Genomic DNA, 26504 nt, shown 5'->3' with positions numbered 1-26504 from the left:
TGAGATGCAGCAAAACAGGCCCAAACCATGATACTACCACCACCATGTTTCACAGATGGGATAAGGTTCTTATGCTGGAATGCAGTGTTTTCCTTTCTCCAAACATAACACTTCTCATTTAAACCAAAAAGTTCTATTTTGGTCTCATCCATCCACAAAACATTTTTCCAATAGCCTTCTGGCTTGTCCACGTGATCTTTAGCAAACTGCAGACTAGCAGCAATGTTCTTTTTGGAGAGCAGTGGCTTTCTCCTTCCAAACTTGCCTTGCACACCATTGTTGTTCAGTGTTCTCCTGATGATGACCTCATGAACATTAATATTAGCCAATGTGAAACAGACCTTCGGTTGCGTAGATGTTACTCTGGGGTGCTTTGTGACCTCGCTGACTATTACACACCTTGCTCTTGGAGTGATCTTTGTTGGTCGACCACTCCTGGGGAGGGTAACAATGGTCTTGAATTTCCTCCATTTGTACACAATCTGTCTGACTGTGGATTGGTGGAGTCCAAACTCTTTAGAGATGGTTTTGTAACCTTTTCCAGCCTGATGAGCATCAACAATGCTTTTTCTGGGGTCCTCAGAAATCTCCTTTGTTCGTGCCATAATACACTTCCACAAACATGTTGTGAAGATCAGACTTTGATAGATCCCTATTCTTTAAATAAAACAGGGTGCCCACTCCCACCTGATTGTCATCCCATTGATTGAAAACACCTGACTCTAATTTCACCTTCAAATTAACTGCTAATCCTAGAGGTTCGCATACTTTTGCCACTCACAGATATGCAATATTGGATCATTTTCCTCAATAAATAAATGACCAAGTATCATATTTTGTCTCATTTGTTTAACTGGGTTCTCTTTATCTACTTTTAGGACTTGTGTGAAAATCTGATGATGTTTTAGGTCATATTTATGCAGAAATATAGAAAATTCTAAAGGGTTCACAAACTTTCAAGCACCATTGTATATGTTTTTTCTTTTAAATGGAGAGCTGCTGAATGAATGAATGAATGAATGAATGAACGGATGATACGACTGGATTTTATTCCATTTTATATGAATAATGTTGTAACAAAAAAGTACAAATTCAACACCTACAATTAAACCATCAACACGCACCAGGAAAATACTTTAACTATTCTTTATTATTGTACTTTTTTTGTTATTAAAGCTAGACTGCCTTTCAGATTTTTCAAGTGTAGGCCATAAAAAGAATTTTCCCGACACCCAGTTATTTTTGTTTAGTGACTGAAAGCTACTGAATTCGAATCACAGACTTCCAATTTTATTAGGGTTTTTTTTTTGTTTTTGTTTTTAAATATAACAATTAATGAATTTATCACCACGTGGCCCTAAATTCTCCACTATTTTTTCCTGCTTCACCATGACCCAATTCAAGATACTACATCATGCATCACGTGTTGGGCTTTCCCCGTTCACGCAAGGCATTGTGGGATACAAATTTGAAACTGGAGAGAAAACTGGAGGGCGTGAGTGTGCGAATGAAACGTCAAAGACCGACTACAGTAACGGAAAGAAAGCAAGAAGAAAAGGCGTTATGTTATATACGAAGGAAAGGAAACGCAGGACCAAACTAATAAATATGGGCGCTCAGCGAGCACCTCGGTGTGATCAGCTGTTCGTTTAGCGACAGAATGATGGAACTGTCAGTGCACGCTCAAAGGGAAACCTGTAGATGGCAGTAATGCAACACTGTGGATGCCAGCTGCCGTAAAACCCAAAAGAAGAAGAAGGTAAACCTGCGCATGCGCACACGGACTTCCTCTGTCTGCTTGACTGCGCAATGTGAGCGATTTCATGCACATTATTTGCTTTAATCCCCTCAAATTAAATAACTTCCCAGCCACAGAATGGCCTGATATTTTGTGAGATATTACAGAAATAAACATGCATCATTATAACCAAGTTTCAGAGAGAACTATCGATTCTATTAAATCGAAAGGCCGTCTTGCTTTAAAATGTCACAAACTTACAAGAAAAAAAAACTCAGTAAAATGGTGTTTGTTGTGTGTTATGGAGCTGAGGGAGGGGGTAAATATTCAGAGAGAAAAAAAACACCCTCAGACTTTGAGATTAAAGTCAGACATATAGGAGGAAAAAACTCAGATATTCGATATAAAGTACCCTTTATATACTGATTGGGAACATATATGTACTTTTTTTGGCCCTAAAAAGGTACCCATAGTTACCTTGAGGTCCAAACGTGAGCCCTTGGGGTACATTAGTGTCGACTGTACCTTGGGGGGGCAGAAATGGACTCCTACTGTACCCCTATTTCTGACAGTGCAGGGATGCCAATGATCAGTAAGTTGACTTGTGTTCATGTTAACATTAACATACATTTTGATTACACACACACAGACACAAACACAAGTGTTAAGAAAATCCATGAGGACGTACAGAATTGGAAAATATGGACGGCAAATTAAACATTGCAACTGAATACTGTTAGTGTTTATTTGGTGGATTTTAATTCACTCACTTAGCTGGCAGTACTGACTCTTGAAATCTGTTTGCGAGATCGGACCTAATCTAATCTATGAGGGTGGGCTGAAAAGTTCATAGTCTGACTATGATGCAATGGTTGAATTTGACCATCTCATCTCATTATCTGTAGCCGCTTTATCCTTCTACAGGGTCGCAGGCAAGCTGGAGCCTATCCCAGCTGACTACGGGCGAAAGGCGGGGTACACCCTGGACAAGTCGCCAGGTCATCACAGGGCTGACACATAGACACAGACAACCATTCACACTCACACCTACGGTCAATTTAGAGTCACCAGTTAACCTAACCTGCATGTCTTTGAACTGTGGGGGAAACCAGAGCACCCGGAGGAAACCCATGCGGACACGGGGAGAACATGCAAACTCCACACAGAAAGGCCCTCGCTGGCCACGGGGCTTGAACCCAGGACCTTCTTGCTGTGTGTCGACAGCGCTAACCACTACACCACCATGCCGCCCCGAATTTGACCAAATGTGGTTTATTTTTCAACATAGTCTCCCCTGCGGTCTACACACTTCCTCCATTGGTGTTGCAGCGCTTGGATTCCCATGGTACAGAAGCTCTCATCCTGATGCTCAAAAAAGTCCTCAACAGCAGATATGACCTCATCATCGGTCCAATACTGCTTCCCGGCCAAGTGTTTTTTCATGTTTGGAAACAGAAAATAGTCAGATGGGGCCAAATCAGGAGAATATGGAGGGTGATTGAGCTGTTCAAAGCCACAGTCATGCACAGCAGACATTGCAACCACAGACTTGTGAGCAGGCACATTGTCCTGGTGAAACAGGACCCCCTTTGTCAGTTTTCCAGGCCGTTTTGACTTGATTGCCTTTCGCAGCTGCCTCAGCAAGTTGGCATAATATTCTCCATTGATAGTTTGGACTTGCTGAAGGTAGTCAATGCCCTGTGCATCCCAGAAGACGGAGGCCACCGCCTTCCCTGCCAACTACACAACCTTGGCCTTCTTTGGAGGGGGAGAAGACGTGTGTTTCCACTGCATAGACTGCCGTTTGGTCTCTGGCTCGAAGTAGTGGACCCAACACTCATCTTAGGTGAAGAAATGTTCAAGAAAACTGGCTGGATCTGCTTCAAAAAGTGCCAAGTTTGCCTGGGACATGGCCAGTCTGGTGTGCTTTGGATCAGGCATCAAAAGCCATGGCACCCACCAAGTGGAAACCTTCGACATCCCAAGATCGTTGTGCAAAATGTTCTCTACTCATTCACAGGAGACGCCTCCAGCATTATCTAAATGATTAACAGTTAAACATCTGTCATCCATCACCATGTGGTGAACATAGTCAATGTTTTCTTGGGTGGTGGCTGTGGCAGGACGTCCAGACCTTGGATCTTCTTCAAGGCTCTCCCTACCCCTCTTGAATTCAGCTGCCCACTTTTTCACAGGTGATAAAGCTGGAGCATCATCCCTTAATGTAGCAACCATGTTGGCATGAATGTCCTTGAGGGCCAACCCCTTTTTCTGCAGATATTTGATAACACCATGGTGCCAAATTTTATCCATATTCACGAAATGTCTCTAGTATAACTTTTCAAAGTTCTGAATTACTTGTCCAATGCAGGTTTATCTGAAAATAAACAAAACAGTTAGTATCAGGAAAGATTTATTTTAATGCATGCCAAGTTTCATTTCTGTAGCATACCGTAACTCCTTCTTCATCAGGCTATGAACTTTTCAGCCCACCCTCGTAATCACCAAGTACGTGTAATCATTTACACGTACTATAAATTTGGACACAATGAGAACTTAATTAAAGGTATGATTAGTGTACAGTATATATCAGTACAGGTCCCATTAGATGAGCATCATTCAGCAGCTCAAGACAAATCAACTTCATTGGAATTGATTTTAAGTGTTTACATTCCCACCTCTCACATCAGAATAAAAGGTGGACAGGAAACTTGATGATGTCGGTTAAAGATGAACACGGTTTTGGTTCCTCCAGTTACAATCAGAAACCTGATATTTTTACCCTCTCTAAGGTTCTGAGACTCATTCCGACTCACTTTAACCCTTGGATGCACCTCAGGACAAGTACATTTCATTCATAATCGCCTGTTAGCTTTGCCGTAGTGATTGTTTTTTCCACTCTGTCTACTTTAATCTGATTCTGCCAGCACACAGTCTACTTACGGTACGTAATCTACATTTCACCCAGGTTTATGATACGCACATTACAGTTCAGCTGTCACACCAAGCTCGCCATGAAAATACGATGTGCCAAATCAATTCCCTGGAAACAAAAGTCCTTTTTTTTTTTTGGTGTTCATTTCTTTCAGCGTGATGTGATGGATTCAGTGGTTTCCTCAGTAATTATTCATGACATTCTGCAATAGATAACAAATCCACTCAGTCATCTGCTTTTCCTTCCTGGAACCATGCAGATAGACGTTTCTGTGGATTGATTTTCCACAAGCCCTGGGGTTTATGGGTTAGAGTCAAGAACTCGAACCCTGTCCTGGGTATTACAGCGATAACTTTACTGACAGTTCAGAGACAGAGACGCTTGAAACTGGAAAACTGATGGCTCTGACTGATGATGGCCAGGCCCGTTTCAAGCTATTTGGGGGCCCTAGGCAAAGGGGGATCTGGGGCCCATAATTATCCCCCCCTCGACGAAAGGCCTTATGGCCGCCTACCCACTGAAGACTTAATAAATAAACATCACACATATTGTAATCATTCTTACGATTTTTACTTAATAAATGAACTCTTTACATTATTATAAATAATTATCAAACCCAATTAAACACAAGAATAGACAAAATACACACACACACACACACACACACACACACACATATAAAAATCAAATATGAAAATAAGACAAAGTAATATAAAATGTGCAAATAACACAACACTAAATATTTACAGTATATACACAAGTAGAAATAACTTCAAATGGTGATTAAATGATTACAAACATGAATAAGAATCTTAATAAGAACCAGCACACACAGAAAAGTGCAAAAGGTATAGAAAAACATAAAAATTTAAGAATACACAACTAGAATCATGGGCAAAATGTCTAAAACTGCTGCTTGCGGAGTTTTACAGAGACACAAGCGAAGCAAACTTGCCATGTCGTAGCCATTAGCCGTGCTGATCGCAGCAGGGCTTCCTTGCAGAAAGTTCGGGTTTCTTAGCTGAATTACTGCATTAATATCCGACCAAGGTCACAAACGTAGCCTATTTATGTAAAAAAGAGCTTTCTTGTGAGCCATCCCCTGTCCTACTCCATTCATGCTCACGACACACTAGCTACTTCTGATGAAAGCCATGCAGCTCGCTGAAACTAACTCTGACTATGACATTTGATAAACACAATAAGTTAATCTGGGAGAAGTTGACAGTCTTTCACCTACTTGTGTGGCACATATTAGAATTTTTAGCCAGTCCTTGCAAGTTTGTAAGCCTGTTGTGCATGACAACGTTTACATCACTGTTATAAACACTGTCTACAAGATAACTACCATGAACGTAAGCTAGCTACCAAATTTGCTTGTCGACCCGCCTGGTATTAATGAGTGTGTACATTCTCACTTACCAGTGTCTTGTTTTTTTCTGTCTTCCTCTTCCCTTTTCTCCTTTCTCTTCTGGCTCCCTGAGGGGTAATTTCGCTTCATATTTGATTTTGTTTTGGTATTTTGCCGCGGAGCTCTGCAACCACTTGACTGGACGGAGATGGGCATTGAAGGGTTGACAACAGACTGTCATTGCACTTTTCGGCCAAAGCGTGTAGGGAGGCGCTGTTGTGCATTAGGGGGCCCCCCTTGGAACTAGGGTATTTCAACAAGTGTCATTAGGCGCTATGCTGCCACGCTCAAAAAGTTGTCGTTGCTATTGAATACATAACCAGTCATTCGGCAGCGGGGGCCCTTCAAGGGCTGGGGCCCTAGGCAATTGCCAAGTCTTCCTACCTTGTTGCAGCGGGTCTGATCATGGTGAGATCCTGCAGTTTAGGTGACTGCTGGTTGTTGTGAACAATTCTACAGTGCAACACTTATGAGAGGAGAGTAAAGTAAAATTGGATAAGTGAGCAGATTCTTTGAGTTAACAAGGTTAAGCAATTACCTTTAAATACAGTTTGGGTCAAAATGTCGAACTATACCACAGAGAATTTGTCCAAAATTAAATCTGTCCTTGGTAAAATGGCCTTTGGTATAAATTCTCTCCTCAACATGGGCAATTTTTTATCTCTGAAACTTCCAGTAGCGCAAATGTGTGTGGGGTTTTTTTTTTCCATAGAAATGAATGAAAGGACTTTCAGAAGGACATGCAGAACAAACCGTATTTTACAGATATAGAATTTAGCCGTTATGTGGCACTGCCTCTCTCTACTCAGGCAAGAGAGATGAACGTGATTGGCATTTTACATTTTAAGCCATATCTTGAAGCAGAGGCTTGAAGGACAAAATTCTTTTTTTTACTCTGAATCATTGGCTCATTCAGAACCAGTTTGCACTTTACACCATTTAGCTCCACCCACTTTTGGGAAATAATCCTAGGATTTTCACCCTATCGTCTATCAATCATGAATTCGCAATCGATGTTGATGATACTGTGTCTGGGAGTCAGGAGGCAAAAGTGTCCATGCTTTCAAGGTGGGAGGGGCATACTCTGTCTCTCCTGTCAATCATAGCGATACACGCTACAATGGTGCTTGAAAGTTTGTGAACCCGTTAGAATTTTCAATATTTCTGCATAAATATGACTTCAAACATCATCAGATTTTCACACAAGTCCTAAAAGTAGATAAAGAGAATCCACTTAAACAAATGAGACAAAAATTATTATACTTGGTCATTTATTTATTGAGGAAAATGATCCAATGTTACATATCTGTGAGTGGCAAAAGTATGTGAACCTCTAGGATTAGCAGTTAATTTGAAGGTGAAATTAGAGTCAGCTGTTTTCAATCAATGGGATGGCAATCAGGTGTGAGTGGGCACCCTGTTTTATTTAAAGAACAGGGATCTATCAAAGTCTGATCTTCACAACACATGTTTGTGGAAGTGTATCATGGCATGAACAAAGGAGATTTCTGAGGACCTCAGAAAAAGCGTTGTTGATGCTCATCAGGCTGGAAAAGGTTACAAAACCATCTCTAAAGAGTTTGGACTCCACCAATCCACAGTCAGACAGATTGTGTACAAATGGAGGAAATTCAAGACCATTGTTACCCTCCCCAGGAGTGATCGACCAACAAAGATCACTCCAAGAGCAAGACGTGTAATAGTCAGCAAGGTCACAAAGGACCCCAGGGTAACTTCTAAGCAACTGAAGGCCTCTCTCACATTCATCTCATTATCTCTAGCTGCTTTATCCTGTTCTACAGGGTCGCAGGCAAGCTGGAGCCTATCCCAGCTGACTACGGGCGAAAGGTGGGGTACACCCTGGACAAGTCTCCAGGTCATCACAGGGCTGACACATAGACACAGACAACCATTCACACTTACATTCACACCTACGCTCAATTTAGAGTCACCAGTTAACCTAACCTGCATGTCTTTGGACTGTGGGGGAAACCGGAGCACCCGGAGGAAACCCACGCGGACACAGGGAGAACATGCAAACTCTGCACAGAAAGGCCCTCATCGGCCACGGGGCTCGAACCCAGACCTTCTTCCTGTGAGGCAACAGCGCTAACCACTACACCACCGTGCTGCCCCCCTCTCTCACATTGGCTAATGTTAATGTTCATGATTCCACCATCAGGAGAACACTGAACAACAATGGTGTGCATGGCAGGGTTGCAAGGAGAAAGCCACTGCTCTCCAAAAAAAACATTGCTGCTCGTCTGCAATTTACTAAAGATCTTACGTGGACAAGCCAGAAGACTATTGGAAAAATGTTTTGTGGACGGGTGGGTCATGCAGCAAGACAACGACCCTAAGCACACAAGTCGTTCTACCAAAGAATGGTTAAAGAAGAATTAATCTAATGTTTTGGAATGGCCAAGTCAAAGTCCTGACCTTAATCCACTCGAAATGTTGTGGAAGGACCTGAAGCGAGCAGTTCATGTGAGGAATCCCACCAACATCCCAGAGTTGAAGCTGTTCTATACGGGGGAATGGGCTAAAATTCCTCCAAGCCAGTGTGCAGGACTGATCAACAGTTACTGCAAACGTTGCAGTTATTGCTGCACAAGGGGGTCACACCAGATACTGAAAGCAAAGGTTCACATACTTTTGCCACTCACAGATATGTAATATTGGATCATTTTCCTCAATAAATAAATGACCAAGTATAATATTTTTGTCTCATTTGTTTAACTGGGTTCTCTTAATCTACTTTTAGGACGTGTGTGAAAATCTCATGATGTTTTAGGTCATATTTATGCAGAAATATAGAAAATTCTAAAGGGTTCACAAACTTTCAAGCACCACTGTAGGTATGTAGAAGAGGTTAGATAGCACTTTCCTCTGAGTGTGTTATGCTGCCTTGTAATGCAACATGAACAGCAGTTTGAAAAGATGCAGAAAATCTTTTTATAGCTGCTCAAATATAACGGTGATAATGAACAATATCTATAAAAACTCAAATTGTTGCCAAGTTTCTGTGGTATAAGAGCAGAAGACTATTCGGTACCCTGTTAGAATAAAATAATCAACTAAAAATGATGTTAATTATTTTCCTAGAAGAGCACAAGGCTAAATTTTTAATCCTTCCGTTTCCTGATTAGACTCCAACTCTGCTAATTCCGTCATGAATTATTGAAGTGTTTTGCCAACGTCTCAGTTGTCCAGTCAACAACACTCAGTATAATTTGCCCCAAAACAAACAATCTAAATGCTTCATTATCAGCCGCCTGGATCAGGCATGCAATTATCTCATTCCACCTAAATTGGGAGGTTTTGTTTTCAGGCAGCAGAGTGAAGGGTCTGGAAGGAGGAGCTGACATGGGGCTATATCTCAATCAGACAGGTGCGGGGGGGAGAGAAAGAGAGAGACTCTGTATTTGAAGCGGGTAAAGTGGATAAAGCGCTGCGCACACACTGCTGTAACCCTGCATTCAGGAAGTGCCAGCCTATCATTTATATCCTCGATACATTCATGACACTGGGCTGCGATTCTGCTGAGAGTGACAATTGATATTTGAATTGAAAGTTTCTCAGTTTTATGCAAATCAGAGCAGTATAATGTAGTAAAGCAACCAATCTTAATGGCTTTCCTTCAGGATAAATCCTCTGTGAGAGATATCTGATATGCGGCACAATTCTCCCTTAAAAAAGGAAAAGAAAAAAACCTACTGTCACTCAAAGACAGAAAAAAAGAGACCTTAGTTTTGTCAAAGTTTGGGTATTATTACGACAATTACTATGACTATTACTGTGACTAAAATGGGCGGGGCACGGTGGGTGTAGTAGTTAGTACCAGTGTTGCCAGATTGGGCGGGTTTAGGTGCTTTTTGGCTGGTTTTGAACATATTTTGGGGTGGAAAACATTAGCAATATCTGGCAACACTGGTTAGCACTGTCACCTCTCAGAAAGAAGGTTCTGGGTTCAAACTTTATGGGCGATGGGGGCGTTTCTGTGTGGAGTTTGCATATTCTCCCCGTGTCTGCATGGGTTTCCCGTACAGCTTCGGTAAAACACCCCACCACTTGAGTTGTACAAGTCTGATAAATCATCCCAAGCCCAGATAGATCGGAGAGGTTGGCGTCAGGAAGGGCATCTGGTGTGAAACAAATATGCGGAATAGGCTAAATCAAATATGTGCTGACCCTGAATGTATGGGAGCAGCTGAAAGAAGACGACTAAAATAAAAAATTACTATGATTTCTACTAGTCAAAGTCCTTCCTATTCCAGGACCTGGTCTTCCTGTGCAGTCTCCTGTCCCAATACTAACCAGGCCATTAAGGCACATTGGGTGGCGCCGATCTCCGCTTCTATAGCTCTCGCCTATGAATAGTTAAGGTTACAGTGGGGGATGGGTTCTTTGGTACCCACGAGAATTTGACTCCCTGCTCGCATCTGTATTGCGGCGCCTTGCCAGATGGCAGTAGGTACCATTTTTAAGCTGGTCTTTGGTGCTCAACTGCGAGTAGAACTCACGATCTCCTGGTTGAGAGGTGGCCACACTAACCACTAGGTCAGCTCATTACTGCTATTACTATGAGTAAAATTAAAAATTACGACAATTATTACTACTAGTACAGTTAATTTTCTTATTACTACTACTAATAATAATAATACAACTATTATTACTCTTATTACTCTTGCTGCTGTTATTATTATTCTCATCCCATTCTCATTATCTCTAGCGGCTTTATCCTTCTACAGGGTTGCAGGCAAGCTGGAGCCTATCCCAGCTGACTACGGGCGAAAGGCGGGGTACACCCTGGACAAGTCGCCAGGTCATCACAGGGCTGACACATAGACACAGACAACCATTCACACTCACATTCACACCTACGCTCAATTTAGAGTCACCAGTTAACCTAACCTGCATGTCTTTGGACTGTGGGGGAAACCGGAGCACCCGGAGGAAACCCACGCGGACACGGGGAGAACATGCAAACTCCACACAGAAAGGCCCTCGCCAGCCACGGGGCTCGAACCCAGGACCTTCTTGCTGTGAGGCGACAGCGCTAACCACTACACCACCGTGCTGCCCATGTTGTTATTATTATTACTAATATTCTTGTTATAACCATTACAACTACATCTTGTACTGCTCCTATTATGAGTGCTAAAACATTATTACTGCTACAAGTATACATTTTAACTACAAACATTTAAGCTGGACAAGTCACGCCCACACGAGACAAATTAGCTACTCATTACTGAAATGCAGAAAAAAAAGTCTGGGGTGTGAGCTGAGATAATCAGGGGGAAGGAAAAAGATAGAATAAGAAAGAGTTAAATGAGACAGCGTTTAAAGTGACAGTCCCTCATTGCCGTTTACTGGAAGGCCTCTGTGCTGAAAACTCAATCTGGTTTAATCACATCATCAAATCAACAAATGGAGATTGGATTACCATCCCACTGATGGCAGGCCACTAATCTGTTATTGTCCATCCTGCTAATGGAGTAATATTTGCTTGAATGTGTGTGTGATGGAAATGTCACAGATGCCTAGTCATCACCCATTTAATCACTCAGCACTAATGAGCAATGCATGTGTATATGTGTGTGTGTGTTTGTTTTAGGGGTATGAGACATTGCAGGATACTAACAACACACAAACTTTCCAGGCTGTTTGCTGCTGATGTGTGACCAGAGCCCCCTGAGGCACCACATCTCCAGAAAGATGTCAGGATTCTGTTCACGTCAGAACAAATTTAAATATCAAGCATCTTGGAATTCTGTATTTTTCAATCTGCCTTTACATATTGAAAGCAGAGAAAGCTGAGGTTAAGTCAAAATAGTCAGTTAGCTGCATCTAACACCCAGTGTTAATTTGCTTTCCCAGGGTTTATGTGTGTATGTGATTAAGGGTTTTATCTTCCTGAAAGGTTTCTATAAAATGAAGGCCAGAGTTTTAGACTGCATAGAGGTTTTGAGTTTTCCCCCAAAGGGAAGGGCTGAGGAACCCATTAGGAACTCTGCCTCAATGACAAAGAAACCAGAAGATAGAAGGTATCTTTTATTGAAGAATGTTCCATACACTTTTCAATAAGAGCTGCCAGTTACAGTCCAGATACAGGAGGCAGAGTAGGCAGGACAGACTGAAGTGGACGGGGCGATGGGAAAAAGTTGTGCAGAGTTTAAACTTCATGCAAATTAGAAGTGAAATGACTATCAGTGAGAGTGCAGAATGGATTTTTCCCTCCACTGAAAAAAAGTATTGGTCAATTTCAGTTATTTGCTCCTAGTTTCATCACCATGTCAAGGTCCATAGATGTCAGCGATCACAAATAATTAAAACAGTATCTGTTTTTGGGTTGAAATTTGCATTTGTAGTGCACTAGCTATGCACTGCTATATCACACTAGTGAAGTGCTACGTACATTACATTACAGGCATTTAGCAAACACTCTTATCCAGAGCAGTGTGTCCACCTCTTGATCAGGAGGTCGTGAGTTTTATTCATGGTTGGGTCATACCAAAGACCATCATAAAAGTGGTACCTACTGCCATTTGGCAAGGCATGCTGCAATACAGATGTGAGTGGGGAGTCAAACTGTTGTGGTTACCAGAAGACCAGCCCCTCACTGTAACCCTAGCCCTATAGGGTTGAATATGACAAGAAGCCAAGGGCTACAGAAATGGAGATCAGCACGGCCCAATGCATCTTAAGGGCCTGGTTAGTACTGGAATGGAACAGAATGGGGTATGGCATGGGAAGGACTTTAGACTTATCCAGACGTACAACACACCCAGAGCAGCCTGGGGAGCAGTTGGGGGTTAGGTGCCTTCAGCCATTCCTGATGGTCAAGGGAATTGAACCAGTGACCTTTTGGTCCCAAAGCTGCTTCTCTAACCTTTAGGCCATTGCTTCCCCCAATGCTACCATGAAAACTATGCCAACCAAGAATGTAATGCTGAGAAGCAACTGACATACATTGACTTGTGCAAGGAGACAAAACGTCTGAATACTGACATTTTTGTAAGCCCACAAAATCCCAAGTTGCTCTTTGGCATTATTAACTAGAAGGGCACTCGGTAGAGTGTATACCTCTGCCAAGCCACATATTAGAATATCCTGGATCTGCATACATATCCGGAGTTACATCAAAATTGAATCAACTGTACCTTGGCCCATGGCTTAGCTTTCCTCAGAATTTCATCAAAATCCATCCACTACTTTTTAAACTAAGTTGGGAACAAACAAAGAAACAAACGGAGGTGAAAACATAACCTCCTCCAACAGAGTTGGTGGAGGTAAAAATTTGTCTGAGATCAGAGTAGCACCGTAAAATGTCTACTTTGGTCTCTATTTCAAAGATTTCCAATCATCTGTTCATCTCTTTCTAAATGATGCAATTGATTGGTCAGTAATGAATTTTGTCTGATAATGTATACTGTCAAAATGTATTCAGATTGATGGATAAAGCTAATAATTTGCCACATTTGTGTTAGCTGTTATTGAGAAGTCTTATTATATTGGGATGGGGAAGCCATGGCCTAATGGTTAGAGAAGCAGTGTCGGGACCAAAAGGTCACCGGTTCAATTCCCTGGACCAGCAGGAATGGGTGAAGTGCCCTTGAGCAAGGCACCTAAACCCCAACTACTCCCCAGGCTGCTCTGGGTATGTTGTACATTGCTCTTGATAGGAGTGTCTGCTAAATGCCATTAATGTAATATAATGGTGTTTATTAAGCAACATAACTGATGAATCATTGAATATACAGCCTCAAACATAACAGTACACAAAAGCAAAAAGAACACAAAGCTTCAGAAGAGTAAAAATGCATGTGGTTAATTTATCATTTTGTTCTTTCTTTCTCTCTCCTTCCTTCCAGCAATATTTCCATGCTGGAGGGAATGGCCTGAAGAAAACCTTCCTGGAGAAAAGTCCTGACTTGAAGTCTCTGAAATATGCGCTTAGCCTTTACACCCAACCCACAGATGCCTTGATCAAAAAATATATATGCACCCAGATGTCTCAAGGTAAGAAATAATTCTGTTAGAAGAATAAATCTTAAGGATTATTTAGTGTGTGTGTGGGGGGGGGTGTACTGTGAATGTGAGTTATAAGCAAGAATGGGAAGGGTTAAATGGCTTTATTCCCATACTATTGTTTATATCGATCTTCACTGAAATGGAGATGAGATCCATTGGGCATAGTAGTACAATAAATGGTGCAATTGCATTGCTGTAAAATTTAAAAAGATGGGTGGGTTTAATGGGACAGAACATTGCTAAATCATGAACACAACAGGTAGGTTTTGTTTAGCGCTCCCTGTGGTTTCAGTTCTAATCGTAGTGCAGATGGATGGCGATGTTCAATATCACATTTCTCCTCTTGAGGCTGTGCTTTGAAAGAGATACTGTCTACCAGAGGCTGCATAATGTGTAGTTCTGCTGGTGTAGATAAGGAAATGTTGATGGAAACTTGCCCAGATATTGCAAATCAGGCCTTTTATGTGGAGCGTAAAAATTTGGTTTGAAGATGTACGAAAGCATGATGGAGCAATACATCACTGCATAGACTATGACAGCACAAACATGTTGCGGTTGTTCCATGTTGGTTTGTGTTTAGCTTGGATTTTTTGTAGTGCTGTATTCAGGTTCATTCTCTTCACAAAATTGAAGAGAGCGTTGATTTCAGCCAGGGCGGCATGATGGTGTTGGGGTTAACCCTCAACCCTGATGGATAAGCAGATGAATAGATGTATAATTTCAGCCGGATTTGAAAATGTGTGTTTAATTTCTTGCACATGAGCAAAGATAAGGCATTTGTTAAACCAGACTGATTGGGCATGGTTTAGTCTATCTGCTTGTGTTGCTTCAGTTATGGCTGCCCCACGCTACTGGATAATTTTGGATTATTCTGAGCCTCATTTACGCCAGTTGTCAAAGTCACCCTGATTGAGCTATCCTGTTGTGTTTGGTCTGTATAATCCCTTCAGATCTACCCACAGTCCTGTCATGGCTACACTGAGGGTAAAAAATTATGTTCAAAAAGTTTATGACTCAACATCCTGCAGTATGGAGGGGCAAATACTATACAATTTTGACATTACAACTATGAAGTCATTTTCATTTCTATTTAATATTTTTATCGCAAGTTCAATATATTCTTTTTTTTCTGAAAAATGAATATATTGCTCAAGTCATGCATATTCAATTTTCAGTACTGCTTGTATGTGCGATTGCAGATTTTGAGAGATTTTGGGACTCGAAGTGTGTGTCCATATGCTTTGTTCTGAGTAAATCTTGTAGTATTGAAGCTTTGATTTCTGAAGCGTGAGCAAAGACAAGCAAATCTCTCAAATATGTCATGATATCTAATGTTATTAGAATGTCCAGTCAGCACTCAAGGCTGCAGCAGATTACAAATATCCTTCCTCTAATGTTCTAAAATCATCTTCCGGGGAAAAAAAAGATTAGCTTTACAATCTTATTTGTGCTTGCTCACACAAGACTCCCAGTTGCATAAAAATAAACCAATATTAGTCAAATATTACATTCTCAGAACTCCTAGTTATCTAGACAGATTAATGTTCTTGGAACCCAAAGTGAAATTGTTAAATTGGTTGGCCATCTCACATTTTCAACATCAGTTAGAAACCTAGAGTTATCTCAGTTTTATAGTCGACCAGGAATTATTTCAAGATTAACACTCATGGTCGTGTGACAGCTGTCTGACTCTGTCAGTCTCAATGCAATTATACTTATTTGTCTAAAAGCATCAGGTAAATGACAGTAATAATGACTGATCATTAACGATAATGACACATTAGTCATTTATCTGCTTTATTGATATTATTTGTTAGCCCAGTGCTGTTCTTTAGCTTGTTATTTTATAGAAGAAGACATTTTACTCAGATTTCTTGCTCTACCCAATTACAGGACCCTGTTAAAGTTGAGATTTTATTTTACGATTAGACAAGCTCTAGTAAATTTACTTTGGTGTGTGATAGCATAGAAACGGTCAGAGGTTTTCAGCTCTGTCACTCTTTACCATTATAATTGGGAAAGTCTACACGTCTTACCCCCATAGACACTTACACTGATCTGTACTCTTTGCTCAGCACACAACCAGTGGACAGAAAACAATTATATCACCCCGAGAGTAGTGTAGAACAGTGGAACAGTGCTAGCACAGCAGTTCAGAATCTGTTAGAGCGAGTAAATGTGTTGCGGAAATCAAGACTAATCCTGCCAGACTTCTTTGCACTTTCATACGCAATTTCATACATAACTACATTATAATTAAACATTGTTTTTAGAAAACCTTCAGCGGCTTGGTTGGATAAGTGTTCACACTCCTTTATGCGTTCTGATTAAGGAAGGCAATTTGCAAATCACTTTACCTTCGCTTGATAGGAACTGAAGTGATTCTGATTAACACTAAATTAAATATACACTCCCCCAAGGCTTCCATCAAAAGATTTTTGGCCGAGGACAGGGTTGAATATGGAAATGTCTGAACAATTACGAAATTGTCAGGACTCAAAACACAGGATTTAATGAAAGAACATGAAAACATTACAGAATAAGGAATACACTTAGGAATATAGGAACTGACCCAAGGGCTAGGAAAACAAACTGGAAATGTACTGTATATACACAGTAGAAATGATCAAGAACAGCCAATAATCGAAAAAGGAAGAAGTCAAAACAGCAAACACTTGGAAAACACGCAACACTCGTTCTACTATGAATCATATTCTCTCACCATAGAACTCTGAAACAGTGTTTCCCAACCTTTCTTGAGCCACGGCACATATTTTACATTTGAAAAATCCAACGGCACACCACCAAACAAAAATATATCACAAAAATGTGTGTGTATATAAAAATATAAGCCTAAGCCAAAGCCAAGGGGGGGCGTCTGGGAGGGATACCCCAGGAAAATTTTGAAAAATAAGGCCTTACAAACCACTTTTTCTGCAATCTGAGCTGTAGTAGATAAAAAAAAATCTGTTGTCTTTTTTTTATATATTTACATGAAAATATGTTTCAAATCGGGCGGCACGGTGGTGTAGTGGTTAGCGCTGTCGCCTCACAGCAAGAAGGTCCTGGGTTCGAGCCCCGGGGCCGGCGAGGGCTTTTCTGTGTGGAGTTTGCATGTTCTCCCCGTGTCCGCGTGGGTTTCCTCCGGGTGCTCCGGTTTCCCCCACAGTCCAAAGACATGCAGGTTAGGTTAACTGGTGACTCTAAATTGAGCGTAGGTGTGAATGTGAGTGTGAATGGTTGTCTGTGTCTATGTGTCAGCCCTGTGATGACCTGGCAACTTGTCCAGGGTGTACCCCGCCTTTCGCCCGTAGTCAGCTGGGATAGGCTCCAGCTCGCCTGCGACCCTGTAGAAGGATAAAGCGGCTAGAGATAATGAGATGAGATGAGATATGTTTCAAATCAATAGGAGTATTGTTTGAATTCAAAATAATATCACATTCTACATTCAAGGGTATGATTATAATTCATGATCAACAAAAACGACAGACTAAATTCACATTAAATTTAAGTTCTATTAATTATCAAAATGTTCATATATTAAATAAAATTCCTTTGGGTGACTGACCTTTTCTCCCCATGTCCTCATTAGTTGCATATGAAATATTTAAGTTTTCAAAACTGTCAGCATTAATTCAGATTTACTGACTATCTATCATATACATGTTCAATGTATTAAATCAAACGAATGCTAAGTTTATGGGATAATGTCTATGTACACTTTATACAATTATTTATAGTTCACGGTCACTTCTCATTTTCATTTGATCATTTCGACGACTTCTTCAGCTTTTTGGCCAAAGACAAAAGCTTGTCAGTCCTCTCTTTTGTAAGAACTGTTATGATTGGCTATCATGCTCTCGCCATCGATGTTTTGGCCAATTACATTGTAGATAACACGTATTCTACCACGAGACTTAGCGAGACTAAAGATAGCGAAAATGTAAACATGGTAACATCGTCATAGGAATGAATTACGCTTGAGTATCATGAAGGAACATACCCCAACCCCCCTCAATAAATGAAAAAAAAACTCAACAGATTTGGTATAATATAAAAAGGTCAATTTTTACTCAGAAAAAGCGGAAATCCATCGAAAAGCGGAAAACTCTCATCCCTGCTATCGCTATCACCGCTGTCACACCCGAAGCATTACTAATTCTATTGTTTGAATGGCAACAGGTAGATACACAGGTTAATTAGCTACCTGCTGCCATCTATTGGAAGAGTATTTAATTGTTCTGCCGGTCACTATACGTCGCTGGCATAGACGAATGAAGACAAATTATTTGCAGTAAATAAATAATTTTCGGAACAATTAAGTGAAATTGGATAATGTCCCACAGTACACCTGATGACCTCTCATGGCACACTAATGTGCCGTGGCACAGTGGTTGGGAAACACTGCTCTGAAAGACCAACAGTAGCAACTCACAACCTTCTGATTGATAACCTGAAGCCTTATCCACTGAGCCACCAAATTCTTCTCAGATCGAGCCAATGGTGAAAGGTGAAAGTTATTACATGCTTTCTCCAAGACACATGAAGCCAAGCAACCGCATCTTTCCAAACTGCTGCTCATCCTGCATCATGGCGCGGCATAACACGCTCAGAGGAAAGTGTTATCTTCCCTCTTCCACATGCATGAACTCATACAGTAGATGCCCATAATTTGCTAATGTCACTGTGATTGACATGGGAAAGAGAGTATGCCCCTCCCACCCAGAGTGCATGGCCAATTTTACTCTCTTGGACTTCCTCCCATGGATTGGCTGCAAAGGTGGACAGTAACAAAGTACATTTACTTGAGTTCTGTACTTAAGTACACTTTTTGAGAATCTGTACTTTACTTGAGTATTATTATTTTTGGAAACTTACTTTAACTTCACTACATTTGAAAGGCAAATATCGTACTTTTCACTCCACTACATTTCTATCAAGGTCCTCGTTACTCATTACTATGAAGCAGCTTTGAAAGTGGATGGTTTTGCTTTTTTCTTTTCTAAAATGTGATTGGTTTTTTCGCAGGTGACACTGAGACAGCCTATCAGTAATCACTAGGGTCACGTCACGTCCATAGACTGTATAAAACCAAGTTCAGTGATTTCTCTGCAGCACTATTTGAACATGAACAGTTGATGGCAGAATGGAAGGAGGCGGTTCTTCTGGGGAATGCACGTACCCATGGCCATACCTAGAACCCATGTTTCAGTTTTCTGAAAGGATTAAAGATTTGTTTTGTTTTAAATGTTTGCCGAAAATGAACCACATCATGGCCTACAAAAACTTGCCGTCCAACCTGCTGAAGCATATCGAGGGATATAAACATCTTATTCCAAGAGAAAGCTTGCAACGAAGTTGTCTGTGCTTTTAGAGCTAGCGATAACGTTGCAATAGCTATGCAGTCTGGTTAGTCAAATGACTTTCTATGGATTTGCTCGCCAAGTTGCCGTAGCCTTGTCCACAGCTAACGTTAACACATAGCTAGTTAACTTGGACACTGTTAGTTAGCATGTGAAACGGAGTTACGCTAACATGAATAACGTTAACTTATCTGAAGTCCTTTCAGAAATATGTTTTAGCATAATCTTGCCAAATAAACAGAATGTAGAAATCTTTCTTTTCTAGTAGCGTTAGCTACCCAATATGATTTCGAGTTTGAAAAGAGTTTGCTAGCCTGTCAGGTGGAGCTTCACTGACTAGCTAGCTTAACATTAATCCACCATGATGCACAGCATGCGTTCATTTTGTGAATCCACATTTCTGTCTTTGGTAACGGCATTAGGTTTTGTAAGTGTTGTGGCAATAATACAACGATGCAGTTGACAGAAAATGTACTTTTAATACTTAAGTACTTTTAAAAGCCAGTACTTCAGTACTTTAACTTAAGTAAAAATTTGACTGGAGCACTTTCACTTGTATCGGAGTAACATTTGACCAGTGGGATCTGTACTTTGACTTAAGTAATGAAGTTGGGTACTTAGTCCACCTCTGATTGGCTGTGGCATCATCAGGGAGGTGGGTGGCACACTGGTGTAGTGGTTAGCACTGTTGCCTCACAGCAAGAAGGTTCTGGGTTCAAGCCCAGTGACCGATGGGGGCTTTTCTGTGTGGAGTTTGCATGTTCTCCCCGTGTCTGTGCGGGTTTCCTCTGGGTGCTCCGGTTTCCCCTACAGTCCAAAGACATGCAGGTTAGGATAATTGGTGGCTCTAAATTGACCATGAATGTGAGTGTGAGTGGTTGTTTGTCTCTATGTGTCAGCCCTGCGATGATCTGGTGACTTGTCCAGGGTGTACCCCGCCTCTCACCCATAGTCAGCTGGGATAGGCTCCAGCTTGCCCACGACCCTGCACAGGATAAGCGGCTACAGATAATGGATGGATAGCTCATCAGGGATTTAATTTTTTAAAGATACATCGCCATTCGTCACCACTGAAGATTGCAGTGGACTGATGAAGCACTTCCAGGTTCCAACTTCAGCAGAATTCAGTAAACTGAGCTCCATGCTCAAATTGACACTCTGAACTTTGGATCTTTCAAAAGTAATTGGCCACCCACCACTTAACCTTTTCTTGTCTTTTATGAGCCATGGTTGAGCTTGTTCCAAGGATTTCCTCAAGTATTTCCAAACCATGTGGATTTTTTTTACCTTTTGCATCATAATTTCAAGAGATATATTTGATGTAAAACCCACATCATTCATCACCCAAAGATCAATGCCTACAGTGAAACATGGTGGTGGTTGTATCATGTTATGGGGTTCATTCTCTTCATATCATACAGGGCTGTGGGTAAAATGGAGGGGCGAAGAACAGTTTGAAAAATCCCAAGATAATTTGGCACAAAATGTTCTGCTCTTTTTAAAAACTTCAAGTTAAATAACAATTTTGTCCTTCTGAAGTAAAATACACAACCAAGTCAACCAAGGAATAAATCAGGAAGAGAAAGTTCAGGGTCATTCAGTCCCACTCAGAGCTGTGACCTTCAATCTTATTATCTGAAAAAAATATTATTCTTTTCTCTGCTGACTCCAGTCTTGTAAAGATATTCATCCTCCTTTATTTTTATCTATCTCAACACTTCTTTGGGTACTCTGAGTGATAATTTAAATTCTACTGTACTAACAAACACTATTTTACTTCTACTGCCAAGTACAAATTACATTATTTCAAATTTCTCAAGGTATCCCACAAGGTTCCATCCTGGGCCCACTTCTGTTTATTATTTACACACTCCCTCTTGCTTATGTAATTTCCAAACACTGCCTATAATTTTATTTCCGTGCTGAAGAGTCTCGGATTTACTTCAGTACTCAGTCAAATGTTTCTCTCATACAATTTTTATCAAACAAAAGACTACAACTAACCTCAAAAGGGCTGTGCAAAGGACAGGACATATACAGTGTATATAAAAAGTGTACACACCCCATTAAAATGATCGTTTTTTCTGATGTAAAAAAATGAGACCACGATAAATAATTTCAAAACTTTTCCCATCTTTAATGTGACCTATAAACTGTACAATTCAATTGAAAAGCAAACAAATCTGTTAGGGGGAAAAACATAAAAAATTTTTTAAAAATTTATAATAAGCTGGTTGCATACCGTAAGTGTGCACACCCTTAAACTAATATTTTGTTGAAGCACCTTTTGATTTAATTACAGCATTCAGTCTTTTGGGGTTCACACCTGCCATCAATTAAAATGACTCTGATTAACCTCAAATAAAGTTCAGCTGTCCTAGTAGGATTTTCCTGACATTTACTCGGTTGCATCCTCCAGCAAAAGCCAGGGTTCGCAGAGAGCTTACAAAGCATCAAAGGTATCTCACTGTTGAAAGGTATCAGTCAGGAGAAGGGTACACAAACATTTCCACGACATTAGATATACCATGGAGCACAGTGAAGACAGTCATCAAGAAGCGGAGAAAATATGGGACAACAGTGACATTACCAAGAACTGGACGTTCCTCCAAAATCGATGAAAAGACAAGACGAAAACTGGTCAGGGAGGCTGCCGAGAGGCCTACAGCAACACTGAAGGAGCTGTAGGAATTTCTGTCAAGTACTGGTTGCACACTACATGTGACGACAATCTCCCGTATTCTCCATATGTCTGGACTATGGGGTAGGATCAAAGAAAAACATCCAGGCCCGGCTAAATTTTATAAAAAAAAGATAATAAACTCTCCCAAAAGCATGTGGGAAAATGTGTTATAGTCTGATGAAACCAAGGTTGAACTTTTTGGCCACAATTCCAAAAGGTATGTTTGGTGCAAAAACAACACTGCGCATCACCAAAAGAACACCATACCCACGGTGAAGCATGGTGGTGGCAGCATCATGTTTTGGGGTTGTTTTTCTTCAGCTGGAACAGGGGCTTTAGTCAAAGTGGAGCGAATTATGAACAGTTCTAAATACCAGTCAATTTTGGCCCAAAACCTTCAGGTGTCTGCTAGAAAGATGAAGAGGAATTTCATCTTTCAGCACGACAATGACCCCAAGCATACATCAAAATCAACAAAAGAATGGCTTCACCAGAAGAAAATTAAAGTTTTGGAACGGCCCAGCCAGAGCCCAGACCTAAATCCAGTTGAAAATCTGTGGGGTGATCTGAAGAGGGCTGTGCACAAGAGCTGCCCTCGCAATCTGACAGATTTGGAGCGCTTTTGCAAGGAAGAGTGGGCAAATATTGCCAAGTCTAGATGTGACAGGCTGATAGACTCTGACTCAAAAAGACTGAATGCTGTAATTAAATCAAAAGGTGCTTCAACAAAGTATTAGTTTAAGGGTGTGCACACTTACACAACCAGCTTACTGCACGTTTTATTTATTTATTTATTTATTTATTTATTTATTTATTTATTTTATGTTTTTCCCCCTAAACAGATTTGTTTGTTCTTCAGTTGAATTGTACAGGTTATAGGTCACATTAAAGGTGGGAAAAGTTTTGAAATTATTTATCATGGTCTCATTTTTTTACATTAGAAAAAACGATCATTTTAACGGGGTGTGTAGACTTTTATATCCACTGTAACGGAGTTTGAACGCTACTGAGTGGTCGACTTGATGAAGAAGTTCAAGTTTGGGATGGTGATGGAAGACCCACCAGTTTCCCCCATAAACTGGGGAAGTGGCATCATCTTACATTCCTCCTCCAATCAAATATACCACATAAGAAGAAAGGGGAAATAATTCTGATGTGGAAAGTTGAAAGAGCTTCTAAAAAAGTGTCAATATTTCTGCAGTCAGAGCATTTAAGGTTTTTTTTTTTCCTTTGAGAGGTTCTCATTATATCACAGCATTTTCTCTCCGTGCTTCCATGGAAGGTGGTCGCATTCTCTGCTCTCCCTCTCCCTCCTTTTTTCCCTGCTTGTGCTTCTGTGTCTTGTCTCGTCTGCTGTACTTTTTGAAGAGACTCTTCCTGCATTACTTTCTAAACTAAAAAAAGATGGACGAGCAGTGTGGGCGTGCAAAGACTGCATCTGGAAAGACCAAACAATTCATATCTTATCGACATTCAGCTCCCTGAGACAGCACCGGCCTTGGTTTAGGCCGTTGCTGAGGCAACATTTCCCCCTGAAGGTCACTGCCGGGAGACACTCTCGCCCTCGCATTCCTTCTCTAACTCTCCGCGGTCGCCATTTTTACCCCCAGTGTGACAAGCGGGTGCGTGACCAGCGCCATCATGGCTGCAGGACCGGACGGCTGCTTGCTTGCGCTGGATTACCTTCCCCACCTTACCCCCTACCCCTGATTCCCCCCCTCAAGTCCTGTGTTTAAAGTGTACTTGTGTTGTTGTGTGCTTATGTGCAAAAGGTTTTTCAATGTTCCCACACTGTACTCCTGACAGGAGCATAGTGGGGGGGGGGGTCTTTTTCCTTATCTCTCCTCATGTTGTTTCTCCTTTTTATCTTTATCCCTTTCTTCCTGTCCTGTCTACCCTATGTCAATTGTATGTTGTATATGTACGGACAGGTTGACGGGTAATTTCGCTGGTACATGTGACTAGTGACAATAAAGGGCATCAGCATCATTATAAGATATATGTTTAATTTTCATTTGTTTACAAAATCTTCTTAAAGATGATAAAAGCTCTGGCACTATTTGTCTCGATAAATGTCATTTTCACCCTGTGTGGAAATGCATCCTTTTTTTTAACACACACTGTTTTTTTCTGAATCCTAATGTGAAGTCTTCTTTTCTAGATCCTTTTAAGCTTCCCTAAAATTGATTGCAACTTATTCGGCCTACTTTAAAGTCACTAAATTCCCTCTCACCCATTATAAGACAGGTTTTAGCAGGTGTGTGAAGGTACGTATATTGCTCCCAGATGACATTCCATCAATCCAAACTCATAGGAATTTTAATGAGCAAGTGATTCAGGAGTACTTCATAAAAGTATAGTTGTAATTAAAGCTATAAACATTAACCCCATCCTTCAGGCTAACCGTAATTATTCCCAACTTTAAACACCAGGTGGGTTTTGATGACTCTTGTGAATTTTCTGTTGTGAGAATATGATAATTCTGGTTTAGAGCTGCATCAGCAACAACAATTTCACATCTTCAGGACGGAAAAAAAAGATGAAAATCCCATTTGACACAGTTGGGAAAGTTAATGTATGTTTGGAACAAATTATCATATGATGGACAGAATCCTATGCAAATGCTATAATCAGGGTTTCTCAGTCTTAGATGTGTTTTCTCTCCATGGCTCCTCTCAATTAATCATATGAAGAACTTGATAATTAGCTGATGTGCTGAATTGGAGATGAGGAGGCACAACACTGACAAACTGTTTAAGCAATTAACTTTTATGAGTGAAGCTCGAGGTAATACAAGTAATAATACATTACAACTACTGGAGGAACATTTTTCCTACATAATTATGTGTAAAACGCACACCTTTTGAGAAATATTCCTCCCTCAGACCACATGCATATTCATAAGGTTATCATGATATCTCCACTTCACTCATCAACATCTATTATTAAAGTCTTCCTTCCTGTTTATTATAAATAACTCAAGCACTGAAACATTCCTCCTCCCCGCAAAGACTGTCCCAATTAGTCATACCCTAAAATAAATAAATAAATAAATAAAAACTGGCATTTTCTTGCAAAGGCTCGTCTTAGTTTATCCTTAGTCCTGGATTATACTGGACCCAGTTTTGTGTCCGCCTACAGAACCAGCCGCAATCCATGCTGCATTTCTCACATACTCACCTGCACATCGAAGGGATTAACACAACACCCCGACAGAGCCAAACATCCCTGTGCTTTAGCTTTCGAAACTTTATTCTCAACTTTTTTTTTTTGGACAATTAAAGAAATTCAAATTGAAATAGTCTAGATGTTATGCATGTTACACAATGCCTATCTTTAAAATTCAAAATATCTGGAACTCTAGCTGTATTCAGATTTGAATCAAAAGTGGGTGTGGGCTCAAATCAAAGGTATCATCCAAACAAATAAATAACAATTTTCCAGTAAGATGTTCATTTAATAACGATGAAGAGAGACCCAAAAGAAATATATACTCAATGTACTGTTTTTAATTTGCACTAGCATCAGGAGCACAAATTGTTACTCTCACTCACGATCTTTCAACTTTTATTATTATTATTATTATTATTATTATTATTATTATTATCCTAATTTTTTTAGGACGTTTACTGTAAAAAATGATTTGTTGTTTTAACTTAGTTAGTGCAAGTGCTGCCTTAAAATTTTGAGTTCACTGAAATTAATATAGTAAGTTCACAACAATTTAACTTACTATGCGAATTTCAATGAACTCAAATTTTTAAGGAAGCCCTTGCACTAACTTTTTTAAGTTAAAACAACAAATCATTTTTTACAGTGCATTTCTCCATCAGTTTTTTAATCAATCATCACCAAAGTTCACATGAAGAATACCTCTGGGCTGAATTACATTGCTATGACTTTTGGTGCTGATCTGGATCACTGAATCAGAATGATCCATGAAAGACGGGCTTTTTCCTCACTAAGCGTCATTCTCTGTCTCTTACCATTCCGGATCTATAGGGTATGGTGATCAGACATCCCGGTTTGTAACAGCTAGCACAAATCACTGTGACTTTAGTCACGGTATCTATCTAGTTGTTAATCTCATCTCATTATCTCTAGCCGCTTTATCCTGTTCGCAGGCAAGCTGGAGCCTATCCCAGCTGACTACGGGCGAAAGGCGGGGTACACCCTGGACAAGTCGCCAGGTCATCACAGGGCTGACACATAGACACAGAATGAAATGCTGTTGACCATCCATCCATCCATTATCTGTAGCCACTTATCCTGTACAGGGTCGCAGGCGAGTTGGAGCCTATCCCACTTGACTATGAGTGAGAGGCAGGGTACACCCT

At 40.6% G+C, this 26504-nt stretch overlaps 1 protein-coding gene across 1 annotated transcript in view; it reads left to right on the top strand.

Moving 5' to 3' along the window:
• Positions 1-26504, top strand: part of LOC132888443 (protein unc-13 homolog C-like) — a 567940-nt gene that overhangs the window by 467882 nt on the left and 73554 nt on the right. Inside the window, exon 30 of the mRNA XM_060924493.1 lies at positions 13962-14109. Coding sequence (XP_060780476.1) covers positions 13962-14109 — 148 coding nt within the window. The remainder of the gene's footprint in view (positions 1-13961; positions 14110-26504) is intronic.

The sequence above is a fragment of the Neoarius graeffei genome, chromosome 6 (genome assembly GCF_027579695.1).
Source record: "Neoarius graeffei isolate fNeoGra1 chromosome 6, fNeoGra1.pri, whole genome shotgun sequence".
Taxonomy (NCBI): domain Eukaryota; kingdom Metazoa; phylum Chordata; class Actinopteri; order Siluriformes; family Ariidae; genus Neoarius; species Neoarius graeffei.
Note: the sequence above shows the minus strand (reverse complement) of the source record. Positions and strands in the feature narration are given on the sequence as shown.